At 41.6% G+C, this 26,566-nt stretch overlaps 4 protein-coding genes across 6 annotated transcripts; all 4 read left to right on the top strand.

Moving 5' to 3' along the window:
• Nucleotides 1–4,706: 4,706 nt before the first annotated feature.
• LOC103723164 (E3 ubiquitin-protein ligase ATL31-like) lies at nt 4,707–6,989 on the top strand. Its single transcript, XM_026799996.4, has one exon. The coding sequence runs from the start codon at nt 5,331–5,333 to the stop codon at nt 6,687–6,689; it is 1,359 nt and encodes a 452-aa protein (XP_026655797.2). The 5' UTR covers nt 4,707–5,330; the 3' UTR covers nt 6,690–6,989.
• A 1,783-nt stretch (nt 6,990–8,772) lies between these two features.
• LOC103723165 (2-oxoglutarate-dependent dioxygenase 19-like) lies at nt 8,773–11,135 on the top strand. 3 transcript variants are annotated; one of them, XM_089927394.1, is made up of 4 exons: nt 8,773–9,263; nt 9,335–9,570; nt 10,076–10,403; nt 10,500–11,135. In XM_089927394.1, exons 1-4 carry the CDS (start codon nt 8,790–8,792, stop codon nt 10,749–10,751), a joined length of 1,290 nt encoding a protein of 429 aa, XP_089783520.1. In that variant the 5' UTR covers nt 8,773–8,789; the 3' UTR covers nt 10,752–11,135. The 3 variants fall into 3 exon arrangements, with proteins under 3 accessions (XP_089783520.1, XP_089783521.1, XP_008812215.3); XM_089927395.1 differs by having other exon boundaries at nt 10,485–11,135; XM_008813993.6 differs by having other exon boundaries at nt 8,814–9,263; nt 9,335–9,459.
• Nucleotides 11,136–12,931: 1,796 nt separating this feature from the next.
• On the top strand, nt 12,932–16,328 carry LOC103723166 (2-oxoglutarate-dependent dioxygenase 19-like). The gene is made up of 4 exons (XM_089927396.1): nt 12,932–13,557; nt 13,628–13,863; nt 15,197–15,524; nt 15,630–16,328. Exons 1-4 carry the CDS (start codon nt 13,291–13,293, stop codon nt 15,879–15,881), a joined length of 1,083 nt encoding a protein of 360 aa, XP_089783522.1. The 5' UTR covers nt 12,932–13,290; the 3' UTR covers nt 15,882–16,328.
• Nucleotides 16,329–22,356: 6,028 nt separating this feature from the next.
• LOC103723167 (purine permease 3-like) lies at nt 22,357–24,237 on the top strand. The gene is made up of 2 exons (XM_008813997.6): nt 22,357–23,303; nt 23,685–24,237. The coding sequence occupies exons 1-2, from the start codon at nt 22,563–22,565 to the stop codon at nt 24,021–24,023; spliced, it is 1,080 nt and encodes a 359-aa protein (XP_008812219.4). The 5' UTR covers nt 22,357–22,562; the 3' UTR covers nt 24,024–24,237.
• Nucleotides 24,238–26,566: the final 2,329 nt, after the last annotated feature.

Genomic DNA, 26,566 nt, shown 5'->3' with positions numbered 1-26,566 from the left:
CTCAGCAAGAATATATCTTCCTCCTCTCTTCTTTTTAAAACTAAGCCCCTCTCTGACTTAAGCATCGGAGGGCCGGCGCCGGAAACCCCGGCCACCGGCTTTTTGCAGGCCCCCCCACGGAGGACGTCGCTCGCTGACAGATTGTCGCCCGCCAGTGTGCCACCGGCTTTTTGCAGGTACTCCCACGGAGGACGTCGCTCGCCGACAGATTGCCGCCCGCCAGTGTTCGCCGGAGCTCCTCCTCCTCAGCCGACGGCCACCCCCGGGTCCAATTTCCAGCAACAGCAGCTATATGCAACTCGTCGAAGGTGTCTCCTTCCTGCACCACCTCATCGGTGCCCTCAAGTCCACAGGTGGCAGTTGGCAGCACCGCTCGAGAGCAGGACTTTGCCGCTAAATCTTCTTTTCCCTCCTCCTTGAGCAATGACTTCCCACAACTGATCTTTCCTGCCCGGTCTCTCTCCGCGGTTGTTGATGTCATGCCAACCATAGCCAGTTGAGAGGAGGGAAGGACCTCCTCTGTTTTTCTTGGAAAAAAGGGGAGCCAATCCCCTATTTCCTAATCCACCATTGCCTAACCTAGCCATTCAAGCCCACCACTAATCTCTGCCCTCTTCTTTCACCAAACCCAGCCAATAAAGACCTTGCCAGATGTTTTTCCTTCTTTGTATTTGTTACTTTTCCATAATTTGGCAAGTTGTATTCACGTTAGAGTTATATGATATGAGTAGCCACTTTTACAAAAAAAAAAAACAAAAAAAAAAGACCTTGTCAGATTCTGATAACTGGTGTAAGACTAGCTATAGGTGAGGCCCCTTTTGCTCTATTTTTTTTGTTTTGTTTCTTAACCATTGGCCACCTCTATATAGGGGTGGCAAAATATGACCCGACCCGCCAACCCGACTTAAGTTCGACCCGCCATAAATAGGTTTGGGTTTGGCCTAAACAAGTTTGGTTTGTAAACAGGTCGACCGGTTTAACATGTTTATTAATTAGATCGGATACGGGTTTTAAATGTCTGATTCGTTTAAATCGTTTAACCCGTTTAACTATTGGGTAGGTTAAACGGATCTAAACAGGTTAAACGGGTTAAACATGTTAAACATGTATAAACAAGTTAAACGGGTTAAATATGTTAAACAGGTATAAACATGTTAAATGGGTCTAACAGGTTGGATTGGGCAGATTAAACAGGTTGGGTTGGGCAGGTTAAACAGGTCTAAACAGGTTTAACAGATCGAGTTTGGCAAATAGGTTAAACAGGTCGGGTCGGGTTGGAAAAACAGGTTACCTATTTATTAAACAGGTTAAACAGATCGAGTCGGATTACCTGTTTATTAAACATGACAGGTTTAGGTTGTAATTTCTGACTTGTTTAATAAACAAGTCGGGTTCAGGTTTATGATTTTCTGACCCGAGATGCATGTGACCTGACCCGATCCAATTGCCACCCCTACCTCTATGGATGGATCCGGTCCCTGATGTAGTCACCTCCATCACCGATCAACCCTATGAGTGCAGCCATCACCGGCCACAACAAGCCCCTCCATAGATCGAGTTTTTTTTTCCCCTCTCTCCTCTGTTTCTCGTCTATTCCACAATCGCAAGAAGTCTCGGCTCCCTTCCTCCCTCCTCCTATTCTCTCTCTCTTCTCTCTCCATCGCAATCCTTACCACTGTCCATGCTAAGCCACCACCACTAGCCGACACCTAGCGCTCTCTCTCTCTCTCTCTCCCCTCCCTCCTTCCTTCCTTTTATTCTTCTTTTCTTTCGCCTCCCTTAACATGGTGTCTGCATATCAATTTTTGGTCATAATTAAGTATAACTTAAACAAGGGATATTTGCTATAACTTCATAGACATCTAACATCAAATTGTTGCACGACTATTTCCATATAGCATGTTGGTGCAAGTTGAAACGGAAGGGCCATCTTATTACCAGAGGTGACTGGATCCAACCTTAAAATCATTGCGAGACCAGAAGAAAGAGACTGATGCTTGAACCAGGTTCTGAAGACATTATCAGCGTAGGATGAGATTAGAATTTATTTCTTCGCCGACGGACACTTTATGGAAGCCGCTTGGAGCTACCGGAACCACGTTACATAAACAGAGGCCCAGGCCACAATTAAAAACTTAGAAGGATTAAGCTGTACCAAAAAACTTGGGAGGACAAGCAATAGGATGCTTCATCCTTCCCACTACTTGAGGACGAGAGTGAGTAGGCGGGGGTATACGCCATCTTGTGCTTTGCGCTGGTTGGGCCCTTGGCATGGCCATACTAACTCACACCTTCCATATATGTTTCTTTAAGTCGTCCAGGAACTCTTTGGCTTCAATAAACGGAGAGGATTGATTGCAAAGGCTTTAGATTTCTAATATGGTCCTTGGCGGTGAGGAATTAAGAGCATTATTTTCCAAGGATAGTTTCCGGTGATGCCATCCTTAAACACATTTAATCAAATGTCTTTGTCGATTCGTATGACCTCCTTAATAATTTCGTTAGGTGGCGAATTGTTGTGCATGCATGATGCATGGTGGATGCCTGTTTACGTATTGAAAGATGTGGTTGGATGATGCTACTGATGCCATATTATTGGAAGCCAGGGAGGAAGCTGACCTTTTGGTTGTTTCACCCTTCTTTTTTCTTTGCTGCTATTGCCTGGGAAATTTCAGGATAACAGGCTGGTGCATATAAGGAAGAAGAGGGTGACTAAAAGGGGTAACCAAGGGCAGCCAAACTTGACTTGGGTCCATTGGTAGGCACCTCCCTCCTAACATTTCATTTTAGAAGAAACATCAGAGTTTGAATCTTGGTGGTGGCATTCCCACCGTTGTTTCAGATCAGAGGCTGAACCTAAGTGATGTGAAACAAGATATGGAAAGTTGCACCTCCGAGCTAATAAGCCAGAGGATTTTATCAATAAAGATGTCCTAATCATAAAAATATTTTATGAAGAATACTAGCTAAAATAATATATAAATTACAACTAAATCGAGGCTTAATGTTGCAGTAACTTTTTTTAAAAAAATAAATTTGGGTAAGTAATGCTACAATAAACTATTTGCTCGTGCAGAGAGTCAATATAGGAAGTTTGTGCTTATAGTATTGTTTCCCATTTTACTAATGAAATGGGATCAACATGCAATCTAGGCTGCAGAATTGTTCCATTAAATAATAGGTTGGTTTCTATATACTATTATCAATGTGTGGACAGCAGCTAGTTCCAACAATATGGATTAATTATACTATTGCGTATTACCTTAAAAGTATGCATATATGGGTTACGTACGTATTTACCCTTGTTTTCTTAGAAACTGTGAGAACAACATTATAACTGCTAATGTTATAAAAAAAATTTATTAAAGAATATTACTTGGTACACAATTGATAAATTCATTAAGCAGTCATGGAATCGAATAGGTTAATAAAAAATGACTGCATATTAGTAATATTAATTGACAAAATATTTAAAAAGTCAGCTTGTTAAATTGGAAGGTACTTATTTGAGACTTGAATAGGGAAACAAACATAAGAAATCAATCACATTTGTTTAGAATAAATGATATTTGAAACTATGGTGACTGCTTGGTTAAATCTGTCAAATAAATTTATGGCACATGGAATTTGGTTAGGAGAAGTAGCTAAGTCTAGTTCAAATTGTCTTCTAGAAAATGTTTTTGATCGTTGACTCAATTTGTCAATATTAGAAAGGAAACTGAATTAAATTCAATTTGGATTGTAGCATCATTAGGTTAAATTAAACTTAATAAATATGTTATCTACACCTGTAATAATTGAGATGATGTGTATCTATATGAATATTTTTCACGATCATTTAGAATCTATAATTGTTCAACAAGGGTCTCCATGTCTTGGATCTATGCTACTCGCAAGCAAAATTTTCTGGTGAATTTTGCATAAGGACTTATTTAATTTATAATTTTACAAGAAAAGATTTGATCATTTTTTAATACAATAGTATATATTTAGATATTCTCGAATGATTTTACCTTTGGGTCTAACTACGAGATGGGTGATATGCAAATTTAAAATATTTGATACGTATTTATTGAATATTCAAATATTCATTACAAATTCATTCACACAACCACATCTTCTATAGAGAAATAAATCTAAGCTTTTTCTTGCAAAATTAATAAATTAGCAGATTCTTTTATACCAAATTGAGTATGTTTCTCATGTAACTTCCTGATTAGAAATAAAAAATAGGAACCTCCTGACTTCCATCTAAGATAACCTATATTATAGGAAAAATTATTTGTGAAATTAACTTGATTCCATAAAAATGACTACATAAGAACTAACTTATGAATAATCATAATGAAAAAAAAAACAACTTATGAATAATAAGTGATGTAGAGTTATATTTTGAATGAGGGTCACCGACCTTATTTTCTTTCCGAGCTTAGCCACAAAATAGCACCAAGTAAACAGCTGCACGTCTCTAGCGTACAAGCCATAAAGTTTACATTCCACTTCGAAATTGTGCAACAGCCTGCAGTCCATACTTTGACATGCATGAGCTGCAGCTCTAGTTCGAATATACGTGCATACAAATTATGATCTACCACTTTCCAAATTCTCACAAATATGAACTTGTAGCAAGTAAAGCAAGCTTTGCTCCTACAAATTTCAATCTAAGTTGATGTTTACTTTGGCACGAAAAAACGTGTATATACCTAACCGCATCCATTCAAGATAACATCCCTAGGCAACATTGAATGTATGTGACGCAAATTTTTGTGCATGAAATAGTTTGAAATATTTTCTTTTTCTTTTTGTTTGATACCTTGTTCACTGAATCCGGCATCAGCGATGCAGGAGACGGTGAAGCGACCCAAAGGCCCGCCTCCAGGTGAGCAGCCGCAGCCTAACGCTGCTGGCTTCCGGACCCACGCCAAACCCGGCGCCTCGGTCACCCCGCTCCCATCTCGCGGTCGCGCCACCACCGGTCGCCCCAAAGTAGGCTCTTCTAGAACCCATCGCCCCTCCAGAAACCCGGTGGACCACCACAGCGGTCATCCTTGACTAAAACACCATCAATGCACCTGCACAGGGGTACCTCAGCATCACCGTTGATTTAGAACCCACCTAAGCTCATACGTGAGGGTCAGCCGACGCCCGCGTGACAAACACGAACCGGTGACCGGACTGCTCAACTGGTTCGCCACCGAAGACTTTTGACCCACCAGAGCGTATCTTGACGGCTACGGCATCGCTTCTTCCCCCTTCCATCTCCCGTTATAATCACCTCCCCTAGCTCCACTCCCCGACCCAATATTCTCTCTTTCGTGGTGCAGCCACCCATGGCGCCGACAAATCATCGCCGTCCGATCCACGCGCCCGGAGCTGGGCGCTCCATCGCTGCCCTTCTCTTGCTCCTCCTGCTTCTCCTCATTCCCCGGTGCTCCCTTGCCCAGTCTGCCCCCCCCTCCGCCGGTGGCGGCGGCGGAGGCGCCAACAACAACGACAACAACAACAACAACAATAACAACAATTCTTATTTGAATGCGCAGAATTTCAACCCTTCGATGGCGATCGTGATCGTGGTGCTGATCAGCGCGTTCTTTTTCCTGGGGTTCTTCTCAATTTATATCCGGCAGTGCGCCGGCGAGGGGGCGGAGTCGGTTCGCTTCCCCATGCGCGGGGGCGTGGGCGGGGGGCGGTCGCGGCGCCAGCGGGGGCTGGATCCGGCGGTGCTGGAGACGTTCCCGACGCTGGTGTACTCGGAGGTGAAGGGGCTCAAGATCGGCAAGGGGGCCCTAGAGTGCGCGGTTTGCCTCAGCGAGTTCGAGGACGACGAGACCCTCCGACTCCTCCCCAAATGCAGCCACGTGTTCCACCCCGATTGTATCGACGCCTGGCTTGCCTCCCATGTCACCTGTCCCGTCTGCCGCTCCAATCTCGTCCTCGATCCCCAAGCCCCCCCGACCGACTCCACCGATCTCCAACTGCCGGCGCAGGCCGCCGTAGAGGCGACGGAGAGCGGCGGCCAGAGGTCTGATGCGGCACCGGCGACGGAGTGGGCGGCGTCGTCAGCGGAGCAGGTGGTGATAGTGGTGGACGAGGAGACGGTGGCGAGTGAGAGGAGGGAGGAGGCGGCGGAGCTGGATAGGATCGGGAGCAGGAAGCGGGCGATGCGATCTAGGTCGGGCAATCGGCCGGCGAGGTTCGCGAGGTCTCACTCCACGGGACACTCCGTCGTGCAGCAGGGGGAGAATCTCGACCGGTTTACGCTCCGGCTTCCGGAGCATATCCGGCGGGAGATATTCGCCTCCAGGAAGCTCCACCGGTCGACAAGCTGCGTCGCGTTCCCGACCGCGGCCGAAGGGAGCTCGCGGCGGGGATACCGAGGCGGCGGAGGGGGTGGATGTGAGGGGAGTAGCCGCGGGGGTAGGAGCATCCGGCTGGGGCGGTCGGACCGGTGGCCGTCGTTTTTAACGAGGACGCTCTCGGCGAGAGTTCCGGCGTGGGCGACGGGAAGGAGGGGGGAGGGGGAGGGGTCGGTGAAGAAGGGGGACGGGGAGGGATCCGCGAGGGGGAAGCGCTCCGCGGTTATGGCGCCCTTCGACTGCCTAGGCGGCGGAGCCGCCGCCGGCGGGAAGGCCGAAGGCGTCGCCGACGTGGACGAATCGTCCTCTGCCGCACTCGCCCGGCGGGTTTGACCGTATCGAATTTTCTCCTTTCCTAATTTATTATTTCATTATTATATCAAAAAAATCAATTCAAATACCCATGGGTGACGTGGCGGCGGTAGTGCCGCTCGCCTTAAGTCCTCTTCTATCAAAGAGCTGTTGCCTGTTTTAGACTCTTTCGTTTCAAAGATGTACATAGAACGTGTTGTAAAATTGTACAATTTTTGGTTCTTCCCTAAATCCTGACCGTCGGATGACACCTAGAACCGGATGGGGGATGTTTTTGGCTGTATTTTTTTTGTGCAATGGAAATGGGTTTCTCTTTTTTTCTTTTTTTGAAAGTGATCTGGAAGACGGCCATTGCCCGGCTCTCTTTGTCAGTGACATGGGACCAAAAATAGATAAGAAGAAGTCACGGTCTAAGCGTGGTTAGGTTTTTTTTTTTTTTAATACCAAAGAAAGGTGACGCTTTGATTGTGTACTATAGTTTAAATCTGAAGTGGTTGTTGATGTCATGTGTTAGGTGGGTGCCTGGAAGCTTATCATTTTCCAAGGTGTTTTGACTTATGATTAGCTACTGCAAACCGTTCAAAGTCCAGCAGAAGGCCGGATTTAGTTTAGATGATTACATACATAAAATTAAATTAATCCTCTGCAATGGATGCATGTGACCCCTGAAAGCTAAGCGTACGATGGAATCGCTGTCCAAGTAGGTGGGTCGGAAGGAGGGTGTTAAAAAGGAGGGGGAAAGAAAAAAAAAAAAAAGGAAAAAACTAACAAGCATAACCAGCGGTTGAGGATATGAAAGTTACCGTATTACTGTGCGAGGGATGGTAATATTTTCAAAATGCGTTATAACTACTGTGAGCTAAATAGAGCCGTGTGTTCTGTTCAGTCTGGCAAAATATTATAGTTGAGTGCTGCAGCTCTTATGGATATACTCATGCTGGACTTGTATATCCCGTCTGTATATATATATATATATATATATATATATAAAGTTACAACTTGATAAAAAATAAATAATTACCAAGGAAAGTGGATCATTTTTCACCTAGAAAAAGTTTCTATTATAACAAAATTATTTATGAACGCTAAAATATGCCAGGTGCTAGCCAGTAAGACAGCGTCTCATCCTACAATAGTTGTGACTCTCGAACGCTAGAAACTTATATGTAATCTCTAGGATGTATGCCACGAACTTAGGTGCCAGCCAGTATAAAAGCATCCAAGTCCTATACGGCGATCACTGATTGATGCAATATGAGTCCAATGATAGGCCATTTTGCAAATCCCATCAACACCTCATCAGGAGCAGCGACATTTAGCTTTCTTTTTCCCCCGAGAGAGAAGTGAAGGGAGTGGGGTACCCGTCGCGCGTTCTTTATTGAAAATTTAGTATTTTTAATAATACAAACAACGGAAATCTATGGAGTAGCTTGAACAGCTACCCAATTGAACTCTGGACTCTGCCATTTGTATTTTTCTACTTTCTTTCTGTTGCAACTTGCAGGAGATACAAGATATATATATATATATATATATAATAGAGTAAATTGATTTTGGTTTAAACTGGTATTCCTATAATAATTAAGTTAAGTTAATATATAATTGGCATGGCGCCCTAAGTCGACTTGGACTTGATCTTTAGGATTTATAAACTCAAGACATACTCAACAACTCTCCATCTTGGCTTGAAGTTTACCAAATCTACCATCTTTTTCGCACCTGCCCTAAAAATGTCAATCTCTACAGATAAGTTAAGTATCCCAATCTTGATGAAAAATCAAGCAAATACATCAACAACTTCTATTCCTGACGTGAACGGTCGCTTTCTTTGCTCTCAGCTTTTGCTCGGTCCGAATCTAACCTACAATAAATGGATTGTCGAGAAGAACCATTTCATGAGACAAGTTCAATCTACTGCGTCTACTAGTCCCATTGCTTGAACTTGTCAATTGGAAGCAGCTCAATCTTTTCGTCTATGGCTATGATTCTATCACGCTCAAGTGATTTTAAACCTCAATTTTTGATGCCACTTATGCTATGGTCCTAGTGGCCTTAAACTTTAAGCTCTAATACCATGATACTCAGACTGTTGGCTTGCTGACTCTGACTATACCATATGGGATGCTTTGTAGGATGCTCATTTGTCCTATCAGCATGGGACAAAACTTTTCCCCCCTCTCCCTGATGCTACCCAATTTCCCGTCCATTCGATGTCCTCATCTTGTTGTCATTCGAAGACTTAGCCTCCATCCGGCCATCTCGTCGCTTCCACACCACACCTCCACCTCCATCTTTTTTCCCATCTGGCCATCTCCAGCTCCTCCTTTCATGGCCCCTCCAATTCTCCCACACACCGCTCCCATACCCTCCCCTCCCCCCAGCTCCGTGAAAGAGCTCACCAACTCCACATCCCTTGGCTCCGTTCCCCCCCAGTATGCCATCCGAAACCCCGAGACCACCATGGACATCGAACCCATCATCGAAGAAGAAATCCCAACCGTTGACTTCTCTCTGCTGACCGAAGGAACACCTGAGCAAAGGTCTCAGGTGGTTCGCCACCTCGGCAAGGCTTGTGAGGACTGGGGCTTCTTCATGGTATGTTTTAGCTGTTCTATGCTCGAGCCGGTCGTATTCTACTGCTTGTTCCTTCTGATCTTTGATTTTAGGTCGTGAACCATGGTATACCGGAGAGACTAAGGGAGGCGATGCTGATCTCGATGAAGGAATTCTTTGATCAGACGGAGGAGGAGAAGGGAGAGTACACTGGCAAGCATGTGATGGATCCCATCAGGTATGGGACTAGTTTCAATTTAACGGTGGATGATGTCAGGTACTGGAGGGACTATCTGAAAGTTTTTGTGCACCCGATTTTGTATTCACCCGCTAAGCCTCCAAGTTTCAGGTAATACTAACCTTGATCTGAGTTCACCCGGTTTAGTTTTGAGCTAATTCGAACATGTCTTTAACCTAGGCTATTTCGATCATGGCTTCGGGTCGTATTTGCCAGTTTGCTCTTTCTTGATGAAACTACTGGGTTCTGACTTCTGAATGGATGAGAAATTTTGTTTAATTTAATTCTTAATTTATAGTTCAATCAAAAAAAGAAAAATTGATTTCCTGCTTTCTCGATCTCACAATGACCCCTTTTTTGTTTCTTTTACATGTCATAAATGGAAATTCGGTGCATTTAAACCTTCTCTCAAAATGAATTCTTTTTGTTAAACAGTGTTTAATTTAATTCACACCACTTCGCTTCTTTTTGCCTTTTGCCCCTTGTATTTTTTTGCTCTGCTTCATTTTGTGCAAGTAAAATGCGAACAAGAGGGCACTTCGCAATTCACTTATTAGCGAATCAGTGGATTGACTACCATCACAGCAAAACAGGTATTTAGTGATGTTCATTGTAGGGAGATATCAAAGGAGTACGCTGCGTCCACTAGAGCAATGGGAATGGAACTTCTGAGAGGAATATGGGAGAGCTTGGGATTAGAGGAGAATGACATGACCAAGGCCTTGGACCTCCATTCCTGTTACCAGGTTCTCGTGGGCAATATATACCCTCCGTGCCCACAACCCGAGCTGGCCATCGGCCTCCCCGCTCACTCGGACCATGGCCTTCTCACCATCCTCCTGCAGAACGGCGTCAACGGACTCCAAGTGAAGCGGAGAGGCAGCTGGGTCCGTGTCGAACCCCTCCCTAACTCGTTCCTCGTCAACACTGGCGATCAAATGGAGGTAACAGTTTCCTTAGCTGCAAACCGATCGCTTCTAATTTCTTGCGTTGAATTCATGATCGTTCTGATGGTATAAATTAAGTTCGGGTGATGAAAGGTCGTCAGCAATGGAAGGTATAAGAGTGTGCTGCACCGGGCTGAGGTGAATAGCCAAAGCACGAGGATGTCGATAGCAACCGTGGTGGCACCATCGCTTGATACGATTGTCGAGCCAGCCTCTCAGCTGGTGGGCGATGAGCACCCGATGATGTTTCGAGGCATGCGGTATGGAGAGTACTTGGAGTGTCAGCAGGCCACCCGGCTCAAGGCCAAGTCTGCGCTGGATCCTGTAAGACTGCATGCCGAGTAGCATCACCCTTCTCTGACATGTCAAAGTGTTTCACCTGAGTATTAGAACTGGTTCTTTCTGTACTAGCGCGACGTTAGTACTCTATTATTATAGTATAGTATGAGATCTTTCAGTATTATGTATGCTATTTGTATCAGAGATAGATACAGTTATACCATCCGATTTGGAATTATGCTATCTGATTTGAACTGATACAATAAATTAGATAGCATAATCGGCCGGTTTGGATCGGTATGGTAAATAAGGTAGCACCAAGAAAGAACTCAAATATCCACCCTATATAAAAATATCGTATGTGCTATCTTTGTTGGCTTTTGCTAAAGCAAAGCTTGTATGATATTGAATGAATATTGTATGTAGTTAAAAAGAAAGGCCTTATCGTCACGAATCGAGTCTCCATTTATTGCTTGTTTTCATTTAATTTTTGAGTATAAGAAACAGATGGAAAAGGAATAGTTTGTCCATTATGATGATTTTTTTTGGGGGGGAGATAGTGTTCAATCCGATCCGATTCGATTTTTTTTTCTAAATTTTTAATTTTGGATTCAGGTCCGATCCAATAGAAAATCGGGTTGGAATGATTCAGGTCTAGAGTAAATTTAATTGATCATTCAGATCGAGTTAGATTCACGTATAATTTGGTTTTATCTAAAAAAATTTTGAAACTGCAGATTATTTTTATTTTATTTTTTTTAAACAATGCATCAACAACAGTAGCCGCGCATGTCGGACATGCCGAAGAAACGTGCCAGCTTGCTGGAGATGCCACGTCGTGCTGCAGGTGGGTGGTCGTCACGCGTGTGGGGTCAATTTTGTATTTTTGTCACGTCTGATGGACGTGACAACGGTGGTGGGCCCCCACCCACGAAAATCTGTGTCCCTCGGTCTTCCCCTGCTCCGCCGGGATACATGTAATTTGATGCGCACGCACGCACCGCATGCTGCAATTATGTGGCCCTGCACCTAATTAATGGCCGCCTTGCCGGTGTGTATTTTTCAGAAGAAAAAAGAACAGATACATCTTGTGATGGATGCAGCATTACCTGCTTACTCAGTTAGATTCTTTAACGATGCGAATAGAGTTAAAAGATTCGTAACATACAAGACCATCTTGGACGCCACGCTATGCATTTATTATATTATATGTAATAAACGGTAACTATAAATAGTAACATTTATTCCATTACATTTACCAACTAGTGCAGATTGAACGGTAATTATTTATAGTAACATTTTAATATTTTTTTATATAAATCGTTTGGATCATGTCCTGAATTTGGTAAACTTAGACATAATCCAAAAATAGAACAAGTCCAATTTTAGAACCCGATCCGACCCTACAGATTCTCCAAAATAGACCGGGTCGGATTACGGATCAATCCGACCCATTTGTAGCCTTATGAATGGTTATTCCATTTATATTCCTGATTTTTTTTTTGGGCGACCCTCTTACGGCCGACGGCCCATGCATGCTGACGACGTGCCATGCCTAGCGACAGCCGGCCGAAACGGAAAGAAGAAATACCGAAATTGATAAAAACATAAAAAAAAAAATTTATAAAAAAAACAAGAAAAAAAACTAATAGAGGATTCCCAGCAATCCAACAAGTCACTAAAACCTAGCTTGGCTCAAACTAGTTCAACCATCCATCGCTGAACTAGCTGAGCTTCTTGCATCCAGACCATCGTCAGTGTTAGCTCTGGATGTATGGTGGGCTCAAACAATAGAGCTCTAATACCACTATGTTGGTAGTAATAGAAGCAAAATAGGACACTAGTTATTCTATCTTAATATTTGAGGTGGAGAGTAGGAAAGGATAAAAGAGAACACTCACGAATATTTCCATTCAATTTTTGCCCTTACCAAATAGAAAAGTAGTCATTCTATCTTAATATTTGAGGTGGGGGGTAGGAAAGGATAAAAAAGAATACTCACTAATATTTTCATTCAATGCTTGGCTGCATACAAAGTGGTTAAGTACATACAATATGATCCTTCAAATACTCTTCATATAAATACATCACTATAGCCCAAGAGATACAATTAATACAAGACTCTAAGAGATACCATATAATTAAAAACCTAAAAGGCATGACTACTTGGAACTCCAATCATATTCATTACTAATCACTTCATTACATCGCTCATTTGATCCCTTACTTGCCATGATACTCAGACTATTGGCTTGCTGGCTCTCTGATTATTTGCCCTATAAGCATGGGACAAAACTTTTCCCGTCTCTCTCTCTGATGCTACCATGCCAACTAAAATTGCCAACATTTTCTCTCTCTCTGTCCATTCGATGTCCTTATATTGTTTTTTTTTTGGTGAAAATGTCCTTATATTGTTTTTTTTTTGGTGAAAATGTCCTTATATTGTTTTTTTTTTTGGTGAAAATGTCCTTATATTGTTTTTTTTTTTTGGTGAAAATGTCCTTATATTGTTGTCGACAGCCTCCAAGCGGCCATCTCGTCGCTTCGACGCCACTCCTCCACCTCCATCTCCTTTCCCATCCGGCCATCTCCAGCTGCTCCTTCCATGGCTCCTCCAACTCTCCCAAACACCGCTCCCATACCCTCCCCTCCCCCCAGCTCCGTGAAAGAGCTCACCAACTCCACATCCCTTGGCTCCGTTCCTCCCCAGTATGCCATCCGAAACCCCGAGACCACCATGGACATCGAACCCATCATCGAAGAAGAAATCCCAACCGTTGACTTCTCTCTGCTGACCGAAGGAACACCTGAGCAAAGGTCTCAGGTGGTTCGCCACCTCGGCAAGGCTTGTGAGGAGTGGGGCTGCTTCATGGTATGTTCAAGCTGTACTATGCTCGAGCCGTCGGATTCCACTGCTTGATCCTTCTGGTCTTTGATTGCAGGTGGTGAACCATGGCATACCGGAAAGACTAATGGAGGCGATGCTGATCTCGTTGAAGGAATTTTTTGATCAGACGGAGGAGGAGAAGGGAGAGTACACTGGCAAGCACGTGATGGATCCCATCAGGTGTGGGACTAGTTTCAATTTAACGGTGGAGGATGTTAGGTACTGGAGGGACTACCTGAAGGTTTTTGTGCACCCGATTTTCTATTCACCCGCTAAGCCTCCACGCTTCAGGTAATACTTATAACCTAGATCTGAGTTCACCCGGTTTAGTTTTGAGCTAATTCGAACATGTCTTTAACCTAGGTTATTTCGATTATGGGCCTCATGGCTTCGGTTCGTATTTGCCGGTTGATGAAACTACTGGGTTCGGAATGGATGAGAAATTTTGTTTAATTTAATTCTTAATTTATAGTTCAATCAAAATAATAATAATAACAATAATAATAATTTATAGTTTCGTATGAGATTTTGTTGTAGCAATGAATAATTTGTCGATCAAATAACTTGATTATAAATTGGGGTCCGAAGATGCCAACTAGTGTAGTTGCTAAAGTTGTCAGTTGGCACTGATGATCTAGATTTCATAAATCATATGATGAGAAAAGAAACTATGTACCTAAGAAAAAAATACCATCTGATAAATTATATAAAATTCTTGATTTATGTGGATGATGTCGGTTCTTATGGGGAATTGCTACTTAAATTGTTTTCCCATCAACATTTCATTTCATCTATGAATTGTGATACATCCAAACAAAACAAATGGATATGTACGTAATATTCCACATTCTTATAATATTTAGGAGGCACAAGCAGCCCTGGAATCTTTTTTGAGCTGGTTGGTTTGGTGTATATTTTGTCTGGATATACGGTTTGATTTCCTGCTTTCCCCATCTCACAATGTCCCCTCTTGTTTCTTTTAAATGTCTCCTCAAAATTTAAATTTACGTGAATACCCTCTTAAAATTTATATTTATGTCTACACGCTCATAAAATACTGTTTTTACACAAATACCTCTAATATAACGGTTCTTCTAACACCGTTAATAAAAACCATATTTATTTTAATTAAAATAAAATAAAAATTTTAAATTATCTTTTTATCCTCCATCATGATCACCTTATAAATATTTACTTTTGCACATCTAACCATTAAGAGTATTATAGTCATTTTTTAATTTGAAACTGTTAATTTTTTAAGGGCGTTAGATAGCATGGGTACATATGCAAAAATAAGGATGAAAAAAAAGGGTAGAATAGCGAAACAATTGTTTTACAAGAATATACATGTAAATATCAATTTAGGAGGATATTCATACAAAATTTAATATTTAGAAGAATATTGATGTAAAAGAAAAATTACACTATTGTTAAACTGTGTTTTAATTCACACCACTTTGCTGCTTCTTTTTTTTTTCTTCCTTTTTCCCCTGTATTTTTTTGCCCTGCCTCATTTTGTGAAAGTAAAATGCGAACAAGAGGGCACTTCACAATTCACTTGTTAGCGAATCAGTTGATTAGCTACCATCGCAGCAAAACAGGCATTTAGTGGTGTTCATTGTAGGGAGACATCAAAGGAGTACGCTGAGTCCACTAGAGCAATGGGAATGGAACTTCTGAGAGGAATATGGGAGAGCTTGGGATTAGAGGAGGATGACATGACCAAGGCCTTGGACCTCCATTCCTGTTTCCAGATTCTCGTGTGCAATATATACCCTCCGTGCCCACAGCCCGAGCTGGCCATCGGCCTCCCCGCCCACTCGGACCATGGCCTTCTCACCATTCTCCTGCAGAACGGCGTCAGTGGACTCCAAGTGAAGCGGAGAGGCAGCTGGGTCCGTGTCGAACCCCTCCCTAACTCGTTCCTCGTCAACACTGGCGATCACATGGAGGTAACAGTTTCCTTAGCTGCAATCCTTCTAAACCGATCGCTTCTCATTTCTTGCGATGAATTCATGATCGTTCTGATGGTGTAAATTAACTTCGGATGATGAAAGATCGTCAGCAATGGAAGGTATAAGAGTGTACTGCATCGGGCTGAGGTGAACAGCCAAAGCACGAGGTTGTCGATAGCAAGCGTGGTGGCACCATCGCTTGATACGATTGTCGAGCCAGCCTCTCAGCTGGTGAGCGATGAGCACCCGATGATGTTTCGAGGCATGAGGTATGGAGAGTACGTGGAGCATCAGCAGGCCAACCGGCTCAAGACCAAGTCTGCAATGGATCCTGTGAGACTGCATGCCAAGTAGTATCACTCTTGTCCGACATGTCAAGTGTTTCATCAGAGTATTAGAACTATTTGAAAAAGAGGTGTGGACTAAATCAGGTGGCACCCAGGTTTGTTATTTTGGTACGTACTAGTGTGATGCTAGTACTGTATTATTATAGTATGGTATGGGATCTTTTAGTATTATCAAATGACGGTATGCTATCTGTATCAGAAATAGATACGGTTATACCGTACGATTTGGACCGATATAATTATACTGTCTGAGTTGGACTGATATGATAAATCAGATAGCATAACTAGCTGGTTTGGATCGATATGGTAAATCAGATAGCACCAAGAAAGAACCCAAATATCCAACCTATGTAAAAATGTCGTATGTACCATCTTTGTTGGCTTTTGCTAAAGCAAAGCTTGTATGATATTGAATGAATGTTGTGTGTAGTTGAAAATAAAAACTTTACCGTCACGAGTTGAGTCTCCATTTATTGCTTGTTTTCATTTAATTTTTGAGTGTAAGAAAGAGGTGGAAAGGGAATAGCTAGTCCATTATGGATGGTTATTCCATTTACATTCCAGATTTTTTTTTTTCTGGCAAAAAATTCTAGAATAACTATAAGCTGAAGATGTTCTGTTCGTTAAAAACAAAAATGGGTATTTCCGAAATAAAAAGATCTAATCAGAGTAACCGTTCCTTCTTTCTTCATACTTATTTTGAACTTGTTTGGCAGGCATAAGACTTATTCTCAGGTCTTATTTGTTCTTTAGTTTTAAACCAAATACTTCAGTTCTTATGAGTATAAAATGTGGTAAATGTCCACGCTTTGACAGTAAAACCTTAACCCCCGATTAGATTAAAGAGATGTGTAATATATTTAAGTTGTTGGACTACTACATGGAGAATGGGCCATTTATAGGACGGGCAGGGGATGACCGACTAGATTCGGCCTGTATTCAGACTAGATTCGGTCACCTGCCTCTTCCTCTTTTTTTTTGGCTTGTTCTGTTTTTTTTTTAAAAAAAATATTACTCTTGCCTCATTTCATTTAGGGTTTAGCAACAGGTCAGATTGTTCTGATCCTTGTAATAGGCCAGCTATTTGCTAGGAATCTAATTAGCAGCCCTTGTTTTAGTATAGTTTCTCACAGAAACCTCCGGAACGAGTAAAGGACTCAAGGATTGTTTTCCAACAAGGAGCGAAGGAAAACAACCTTGACAGCAGGGAAAAAAGGGGACTCAAAAGATAGGGAGGATAGAAAGGATTAAAAAAGAGGGAAGAAACTTGGCTTCCTTTCTTCTTGCCATGGGCCCAAAAGCTTTTGGTTAACCTAGTTGGGCATGAAACATTTCAAGCTTGCCGGAGCTGATGGGCCCAAGCTCTTGCCCAAGTCTATCAGACAGGCAGACATTTAGCAGACAGGTTGGACTAGACCAAATTTGCACATCTACTTCTCATACACTTTGGATGAGGTCTGCCTAGTGTCTTTGACTCATGGTCCAAAAGCTTAAGTTGCTGAGAGAAAGGCCATGTTGAGGCTAATAAACCCATTTGGCATCTCTTTTATTAGCTAATATGGGACTATGATACCATATAAGTCTTCTGCTCATATCGATGCGGAGTGATGTTTGCAAAACTTTAATTGCACTAATTGATCCATCTAGTATTTAAATCACATCTTAACTTGCATTCATGCACTTTTAAAATTTGTTCGTACCACATGTTGCACATGTTTTGCAATTTGGCCTAATACAGGACATAATAGGTGAAAAGTTTACCCACCAAAAATTCTATTCTTTGGTCCTCCAAAGTTTAAATCAGTTTTTTAATAAATCCATAAACTTTTAAAGTGCAAATTTGGCCTCTATTATTTTGTAAGTATTCTAATAGAATCCTTCTCCCCAATTTTGGCTACTTTCTCTCACCAAAAATTCCTGCCAACATTAGCCGGTTATTATGTGGCAAAAATCGCTTATATAGATGATTAAATGGCCGATTGATGATACTTTGACATATGGGTGATGACGTAGCATAATAGATATTTTTTATTTTGATGACGTGGCATATAGATGATGGCATGTTATATGGATGATGATGTGACACATGTTGTGAAAATTTTTTGCTCAAAAGTATCATGTGCTACGTCATCATCCATATGCCATATCATCAACTATATACCATAAATTATATTTTTGGTCCTCTAAGTTTTATAAATATTTTTGTGAGTTTTTTATAGTTTAAAAGTCTCTAATTCAATTCTTTGATTTTTAAGTGTGACTCAATGTAAAACTAATATGAAGAGGACAGTTAAAACTCAATGAAAAGATGTGTGCGTGTATATATATATATATATATATATATATATATATATATATATATATATATATATATATATATATATATATATATATATATATATATATATATATATATATATATATATGTGTGTGTGTGTGTGTGTGTGACTATATATATATATCACATTAATAATACATTATTATACTACTAATTCTACTCCATCTTTAATCATACCTTTAACCCCATCTTCTTGTTCCTCCTATATATGAGGGGAAAAAAAATCTGCACCACCATGACACCCTATCACACGTTATTCACCTAAATTGCAATTCCATACCTTGATCCTGCTTTTTCTAAAACTCTAGCCGGAGCAAATACTTGAGATCCTTAATCTCATAGTCCACAATTGCTGACCCATCCTTCTTCAAAAAAAAACTCAACAACGACAGTGAGCTCGGCAACGGCGAGACTAAGAACATTGAGCATGCGTACTTCTCATTCGTCATTGTTGTAGCCACAGCAGTAATCTTCAGATCTCCGAACCTAATTTGCTTCAGTATTATCTCAGGATGTAGCCCCAACCTCCCCATTTTGAGCACCACCGCCGTCTTCGGCTTTAAAATGCATCCAATAACTCACCTCGCTTTTGAATCATCACTTGCCCCATCACTAGGCTGAAAAAGCTACATTAAATCACACTTGAAAAATCAAGAATCTAATTAAAGATTTTTAAACTATAAGAACTATGTAAAAATATTTGTGAAACTTGGTACATGAGTAATGACATAACAAATGCATGATCATATGGCACTTAGCGACTGGATACTTTTAGGTAGAAAACTTTACAATACATGCCACATCATCATCCATATACTACATCGTAATCTAATACCATGTCACTATCCATATACTATCTCATCAAAATAAAAAATATCATCTCTTATGCCATATCATCACCAACCACATAATCACTAGTTAATATCAGTAGGGATTTTCGGTGAGAGAAATTAGCCAGAAATATAGGAAATGACGATATTAAAACAACTGTGAAATAATATAGATCAAATTTGAACTTTTTAAAGTTTGGTAACATATTAAAAAATTGATCTTAAGAACCAAAAGCATAATTAACTTTTTTCTCCTAAAAGCATGACGGCCGAGCCCCAGCAAAAAGTAGCCATCTTCTCCATGGTGCTATTTATCTCACACACACATAAAAAAAACCTCTATAGTGCAAGAACCCGTGCATCTCAACCCAATTGTACCTTGGTTTTAAAAACTTATATTATGAGAACCCAGATTACCTGAATTTATAGATCCAAACTCAACTCAGTTTTCTCCAATAATAAGGACCCAGATAGTTTCAGTTTGCAATTGCCTTAGGCTTTAATTTGTATTTGTACAATATTCTTTATCCTTTTTCGAGTCTCGATTTCTGGTATATGGCCATATGGAAGGATTCAATTCTTCTGGGACAGATCAGCTCGGCCACACAGGGTGGACAAAATTTTGACGCCCATAATTGCAATGGAATATAAGCAGTGCACGGAGGATATTATTGAAGCAATTATTAGAGCAAAGTCTTGAAAGGATATACCCATGCAGTATCTTGCTGCAATCCTTAGGTGTGGAGGGCATCACCGAAAACAAACACTAGTCTTGTCAGATCGCTAGATCTTTCTTCAGGTTTTACATCAAAAGTTGGAATCCTGCTAACGACCAATCCAAAGCAGGTCCTTTGCCTCAATACTTTCAGCTGGGCCCTCACATGGACCATTCCAATCCAAGATATCGGAGTGCAGTACAAGCCCTTAGTTATTTGTCTTTTGCAGTAACGCCCCTTTCTAACCGATGCAAAGATATGAATAATACTCTGTTTTACATTTTTGGATGCTGCATGGCTCTGCTTTGCAGTTGAAATTTAGCGGCTCTCTTTGCTTCCGCTCCCCTCCATCATCACATGGCCGTCTTAACTCGTGTGCTTGGTACATCAAAAGGTGGTCGCCGAGCATTTGAAGAAAGCTCGATCAATTGTACGAGGACATGCGTCCTGCAATGGACATTGGAAAAGGCTAGATCATATATTATTAGCTTAGGTCGTACTTCAATCTAATCTTAACTGCAGTTAACTAAATGATAGTGTTGGGGGATGGATGGGGGATCCGAGACTTTAATCCCACATTGAAAGAATAGCGGAAAGGATTGTGCCTTATAAGGAGGGGCCACCCCTTTCCTTACAGAGGGCCCTTTTAAGAAGAACAAAACCGTGAGGAGAATATTATTTATTAAGAGCTACACACGACATGCGTCGCGCGATACGCACGCACTTCCCCAAAACGGACAATACCTCTGGTCGGAACGCAGTCACTTTTTCGCTCTAACAGATGGCGTTAGAGGAAGGGCCCCGCCGAAACTTCTCCGCATGAATCCTTCCCGCTGGAGGGTAGGTTGGGGTGCGGATGGGGGACCCGGCACTTCAGTCCCAAATTGGAAGAATAGCGGAAAGAATTGTGCCTTATAAGGAGAGGCCACCCCTTTTCTTCCAGAGGGTCTTTTTAAGAAGGACAAAATCATGAGGGGAATATTGCTCATTAAGAGCTGCACACGACACGCGTCGCGCGATATATACGCACTTCCCCAAAACCGACATTACCTCTGGTCGAGACGCAGTCACTTTTTCGCTCTAACAGATGGCATAAAATGGGAATATATAATAGGCTGTGTTAAATTTTTTTGTGTTTTTGAAATATTTTTTTTGAGAAAAATAGAATATATTGCGTTATTGTTTACCCTTTTTTTTTTAAAAAAAAATTGCAGATATATTCTTCCAAGTCTGAACCATTTACGTTTAGACCCCAAAATTTAAAAGCGTTAATTAACTACCAAATCTTTAAATTCGTCGCAATGTGGCCTAGCTGTCTATTTCCTTTATCTAATGTTATCATGCGAGGGTCACCTGATAACTAAACTTTTATAAAATTCTAGACATGTTTATTAAATATGTCAAAATTTTAAATCTGAATCCACCCTATTTATTAAACAGGTAAACCAACCCGACCTACATAACCTATTTATTAAATAGGTTAAATGGGTTTAAATAGATTAAGCAGGTCGACTTAAACAAGTCAGAAATATATTAAACATGCTTCAAATAAGTTAAATAGGTTAAATGGGTCTGGACCTAATTATTAAACGGGTCAAAACGAGTTAAATAGGTCAAAGATTTAAATCTGAACCCAACTTATTTAATAAACAAGTTTAGATAGGTTAACCCATTTACAACCCAAACCCGTTTATGTCAAATCCAAATCTGCTTAAAGTAGATCATTCGCAGGTCGGGTTGACGAGTTGGATCATAAATTGTCATTTTTAGCCACAATCCAGCCTCTCTTAATTAAGAATATTTTGATTTTGTTCTTACTCCATTGATGGTGTTAGGATCCGGATAAACAGCTAAGCTATATTATGATGAAAATAAAGTTTTGCTGGCTAATTAAAATTTTTTAAATTTGGGGGGTATAAGTATAATCAAATTTGAAAGAATATCTCTATAATTTTTTTTGTAATACATATATTTTTAGTTTTCAATAAAATAAAAAATATTTAAAAAAGATATTAAATGTTAAATGAAGGACTTTGTCTTTGTGGTTCATTAGCTACACACCCAACTAATTACCTTCCTGGGTTTTGACTGTTTGATGGGATGGGAGAAATGCAGGGAGGGGAACACGAAAGAAATTAATGCAAAGCGCTGATAGAGTGGGAGACACCCCTCGCCCTCGGATGCAGCGGGAGTTGGCATTATACAGTGAAATAGATGACAATTCAACCCCATATTTATCATTCTAAACTAATCCCTTCTAAATACTTCATGGCAACATCACCATATCACCAAGTGCTTACAAAATCACTGCAATTTTTGTACATGCAATTAATGATGCTTGTTAAACTAGAAGAAGAAGTTCCTTGTTTTGTATGAAGATTGTTTTTTCGAGCTTTCCTTGTTAAGTTTGCTTCTTCAAATCTTGCATACATGCTGATAATTTTTCAATCAAATATCAAATCATCCCCTTTGCTTCTAATTTTTTTGACCGTTCCTCTACTTCAAGTTTAGATTGGAGATCTTGGAACAGTGTAGATTTATTCATATATTTTATATATTTTTTTTTTTACATTTGTCTCTGCCGTTCGGAGTGGTCAAGCCAGCCAGCCCCTAAAGTCTTCCTTCATCTAAGAAAATATATAAAACAAAATCTATAAAAAAGTAAAGTACACAGATAATTTTTTGTAAAAAAAAATCGAAAAGAAGAAAGTCCTTCTCAATGATTCCTCCAACTCTGATGGCTTGTGAGCCACAGCCCTCCCACCTAGAAAATAACAAGAGATAAGAGACATTAATCAGAAGCCATGGAGGTGGAATCACAGCAGCAGCAGCCACCAGCCACCAAGAACCAAATAAGCAAACACTTGAGATGGTTCCTCATGGCTCTGAACTTCGCCATCATGGTCATCGGCACCACCGGCGGCCCGCTCCTCCTCCGCCTCTACTTTCTCAAGGGCGGCAGCCGGAAATGGCTCTCGAGCTGGCTCGAGACCGGGGGGTGGCCTCTTCTCTTCATCCCCCTTGCCATCTCCTATGCCCACCGCCGCGGCGGCGGCGGACCAACCAAGCTCTACCTCATGACGCCACCCCTCTTCCTCGCTTGCACCGTACTCGGCCTCCTCGTCGGCCTCGACGATTTCCTCTATGCCTACGGCATGTCGTGCCTCCCGGTATCGACAGCATCGATCCTTGTATCGACTCACCTCGGTTTCACAGCTTTGTTCGCTTTTTTAATAGTGAAGCAGAAGTTTACGTCCTTCTCCACGAACGCTGTGGTTCTGCTGAGCATCGGGGCGGTGATATTGGGCTTGCATGCAAGCGGGGATCGGCCCAAGGGCGAGTCGAATACGCTGTATTATTTGGGCTTCGCCATGACGCTGGCTGCGGCGATGCTGTATGGGGTTGTTCTGCCGCTGGTGGAGCTGACCTACGCCAAGGCAAAGCAGGTTGTTAGCTATACGTTGGTCATGGAGATGCAGCTGGTGATGGGATTCTTTGCCACGGTTTTTTGCACTGTGGGGATGCTGGTGAACAAGGATTTTCAAGTGAGTACTCTCTCTCTCAATCGAATTTTCTCACCTTGTGTTACTAGTAAACCTAGGTTTTGTTTTTCTCTTTTAGTGAGGTGTGTTGCATTTTTTCAGATCGCCAGAAAAAATTTCTGAGTAAGAGTTTCACGCACTGTTCAGGAATTCACGCACTGTACAGGAATTCACCTTTAACAGGAGAATAGATATGCAAATAAGACTTGCCTCAATGATCGTACCTTTTTGTTTAACAATTAGGGATTTTGGATTCGATTTTTGAACGATATATTCTTAAAAATATGGATCCAAACAAGCACCGCACCGCATCCATGTGGCCCCTGCGTAGCCTAAACTCAAGCCAACATGTAACTTTTCCCAATTTTGACTTCACCTTTGCAGGCCATTCCGAAAGAAGCCCGGGATTTTGGGCTGGGCGAGGTGAGATACTACGTGCTACTAGTCTGGTCCGCCCTCATGTGGCAGTTCTTCTATTTGGGGACGGTGGGTGCCATCTTCTACGGCTCAGCCCTGCTCGCCGGCATCATCATTGCCGCCATGATCCCCGTGACGGAGGTCCTCGCCGTCATCTTGTTCCATGAGCCCTTCAGTGGAGGGAAGGGAGTCGCGCTCGCGCTGGCGCTCTGGGGCTTCGCCTCCTACTTTTATGGCGAGTTACAGGAGAGCAAAAAGAAAAAGCCAGCGGTGGAACCCGGATTTTTGGATTCTGTGGATGATTAGGACTTGCTTTGTCTTTTCCTTTGTTGAATTCCATGCTTAGCCGGATACAGATGTCAAGTTGTGAGGCGCGTGGGAAAGAGAAAGACAGTGGTATAAAATATTTGAATTAATGTCGAGTGATATCCCAATCAAAATTTGATTAGATATGTGATGGCTTCTTTGGTTGATGATTAATTTGGAAGTATGTGAAAGCTGCTAATATACTTCTCTCTTACGTCTTCCATCTGTTTCCAAACTTCTCTTTCCATCCGATCTCTATCTCCTCTCCCCCCCTTTGGGACAAATGACTGTTATACTTGGAGCTAGAATCCCGACGCATGTGATTGGTGATTATGGCTCTCAAAATCGGTATCTTTGATATTGTAAATGCGCAGACTTGGGATTCTTGAGCTGTAAAACGGGGACGGAAGACTAGTAAACATGGCACTTTTAACCACTAAAATTAGGCTATATGGTCGATAAGCTTAGTTATAGAGACAGGTAAATTCGGCACTCTCAATTAGTAAAACTAGAGTAAAAGACTCACAAACATGGCACCTGTTGCTGGTTAAACTAGGGTGGATGACAAAATAATCTTAGCAACGAGGTTTGGTGGAACCATCTCATCTGCTTTTGTTAGGACTGTAGGCGCTGCCATTCCGGTGTTCGATTGCGACTTGGCCCACACCGGCCTCCGTCGCGAGTGAACTTTGCTGACTTGGCCCACACCGGCCTCCACCAACAACCTCCTAATTTGGGTGGATGGTTGCGTTTGGCCCGATCTGTAGAACATGGGTGGTCCAATTCGCCCTTAGGTGCCACTTCCACCCCATGTCATCGGAAAGTTTCCTTTCAGAACCTCCTCACCGTCGTCTCCTTCAGGCGTTAAAAGCTTTAGCTGGTCCACTACTCATGACGACATGCTCTACTGCTTGTCTCCTTGTCAGACTCGCAACCGCTCCACTCTCTTGCTGCAACATGTTTTAGACTCTCCCTTCTTTCTGGTCTAATTATTAGATGGATCAGGTCCAGTAGGACAGTCGCTTGACACTAGCCATGCGTATTCAAAACCCAAGTAATATGGCATCACAGCCATTTCATGATGCATCGCATGCTCAACGCCAGCTAGTTGTTTAATTACATCTAACGACAAGGCAACAGAGGGTGGAGAATGATTTCGCAGAGCAACATAACCACCCATGACCCCTAACAAATGCAGTAGTCACAGACATCGACAAGTTCCGACAATTTTTTACGTCAAATTGCATGTGCTCCAGCCATGCAAAAAATATATTAGAACAAAAAATACTGATTTACTGCAGAACACTGGAGCATTAGATCTCCCAATAAGTAGCCTGTTCACGTCCTCAACTTCCCGCAGTAAAGAAAGTTCATGCAGAAAGAAAACTAGTAGACTGTTGAATGATTGATCCAAGTAATGAGGTTTATAGCTAGATGATAGGATATGTTTAGCTATCAATAAAATTATTTTGGTTTCAATACAAAGAAGGAAAGCAAGAAAAAAGCAATCAGAAGTAAATTAAATATATAAGAAAGGAGTCTTTAGCAACAGGCAGATTGTTCTGATCCTTGTAATAGGCCAGCTATTTGCTAGGAAACTAATTAGCGGCCCACGTTTTAGGATGGTTCTCACAGCAACCTCCGGAACGAGTGAAGGACTCAAGGGTTGTTTTCCAACAAGCAGCGAAGGGAAACAAAACCTTAACGGCAAGGAAAAAGGGGCACTCGAAAGATAGGGAGGATAGAAAGGATTACCCGGACTAACTCCGGAGGGTCCAGCAAACCCGGCTTCCATTACATAAAGAAAAAAAAAGACAGAAGAAACTTCCTCAGCTTCCTTTCTTCTTGCCATGGGCCCAAAAGCTTTTGGTTAACCTAGTTGGGCATCAAACATTTCAAGCTTGTCGGATGTGATGGGCCCAAACTCTTCCCCATGTCTACCAGAAATTTAGCAGACAGGTCCACTTCTCGCACGCTTAGATGAGGTCTACTTAGTGTCACGGATTTATGGTCCAAAAGCTTAAATTGTTCGGAGAAGGACCGTTCAGGTTAATAAATCCGTTTGGCATCTCTTTTATGAGCTAATATGGGACCATGACGCTATATAAGTCTTCTACTCATATCAATGACTTGGGGAGTGACGTTTGCAAAAAATTAATTGCACTAATTGATCCATCTAGTCTTTAAATCACATCTTAACTTGCATTCATGCACTTTTAAAATTTATTCGTACCACATGCTGCACATGTTTTGCAATTTGGCCTAATACAGGAAGTAATAGGTGAAAAGTTTACCCACAAAAAATTCCTTTCTTTGGTCCTCCAAAGTTTAAATTAGTTTTTTATTAAATCCATAAACTTTTAAAAATTCAAATTTGGCCTCTATTATTTTGTAAGTATTTTAATATCATCCTTCTCCCTGATTCCGACTACTTTCTCTCATGAAAATTCTTGCTAGCATTAACCAGTTATTATGTGGCAGAAACCACTTACATAGCTGATTACATGGCCGATTGATGAGGCATATCGGTGATGACGTAGCAT

Source organism: Phoenix dactylifera, chromosome 15 (genome assembly GCF_051530095.1).
Source record: "Phoenix dactylifera cultivar Ajwa chromosome 15, Ajwa_hap1_PhDact_Kaust_v1.1, whole genome shotgun sequence".
Lineage (NCBI taxonomy): Eukaryota > Viridiplantae > Streptophyta > Magnoliopsida > Arecales > Arecaceae > Phoenix > Phoenix dactylifera.
This window is presented reverse-complemented; position numbering and strand designations above follow the sequence as displayed.

Bases quoted from the DNA above. Each gene is read 5' to 3' on its own strand.
- LOC103723164 (XM_026799996.4), top strand. From the start codon at position 5,331: ATGGCGCCGACAAATCATCGCCGTCCGATCCACGCGCCCGGAGCTGGG.
- LOC103723165 (XM_089927394.1), top strand. From the start codon at position 8,790: ATGCTTTGTAGGATGCTCATTTGTCCTATCAGCATGGGACAAAACTTT. The intron at 9,264-9,334 runs GTATGTTTTAGC...CTTTGATTTTAG, and splicing joins AGGACTGGGGCTTCTTCATG to GTCGTGAACCATGGTATACC. The intron at 9,571-10,075 runs GTAATACTAACC...TGTTCATTGTAG, and splicing joins GCTAAGCCTCCAAGTTTCAG to GGAGATATCAAAGGAGTACG.
- LOC103723166 (XM_089927396.1), top strand. From the start codon at position 13,291: ATGGCTCCTCCAACTCTCCCAAACACCGCTCCCATACCCTCCCCTCCC. The intron at 13,558-13,627 runs GTATGTTCAAGC...CTTTGATTGCAG, and splicing joins AGGAGTGGGGCTGCTTCATG to GTGGTGAACCATGGCATACC. The intron at 15,525-15,629 runs GTAACAGTTTCC...GGATGATGAAAG, and splicing joins ACACTGGCGATCACATGGAG to ATCGTCAGCAATGGAAGGTA.
- LOC103723167 (XM_008813997.6), top strand. From the start codon at position 22,563: ATGGAGGTGGAATCACAGCAGCAGCAGCCACCAGCCACCAAGAACCAA. The intron at 23,304-23,684 runs GTGAGTACTCTC...TCACCTTTGCAG, and splicing joins TGGTGAACAAGGATTTTCAA to GCCATTCCGAAAGAAGCCCG.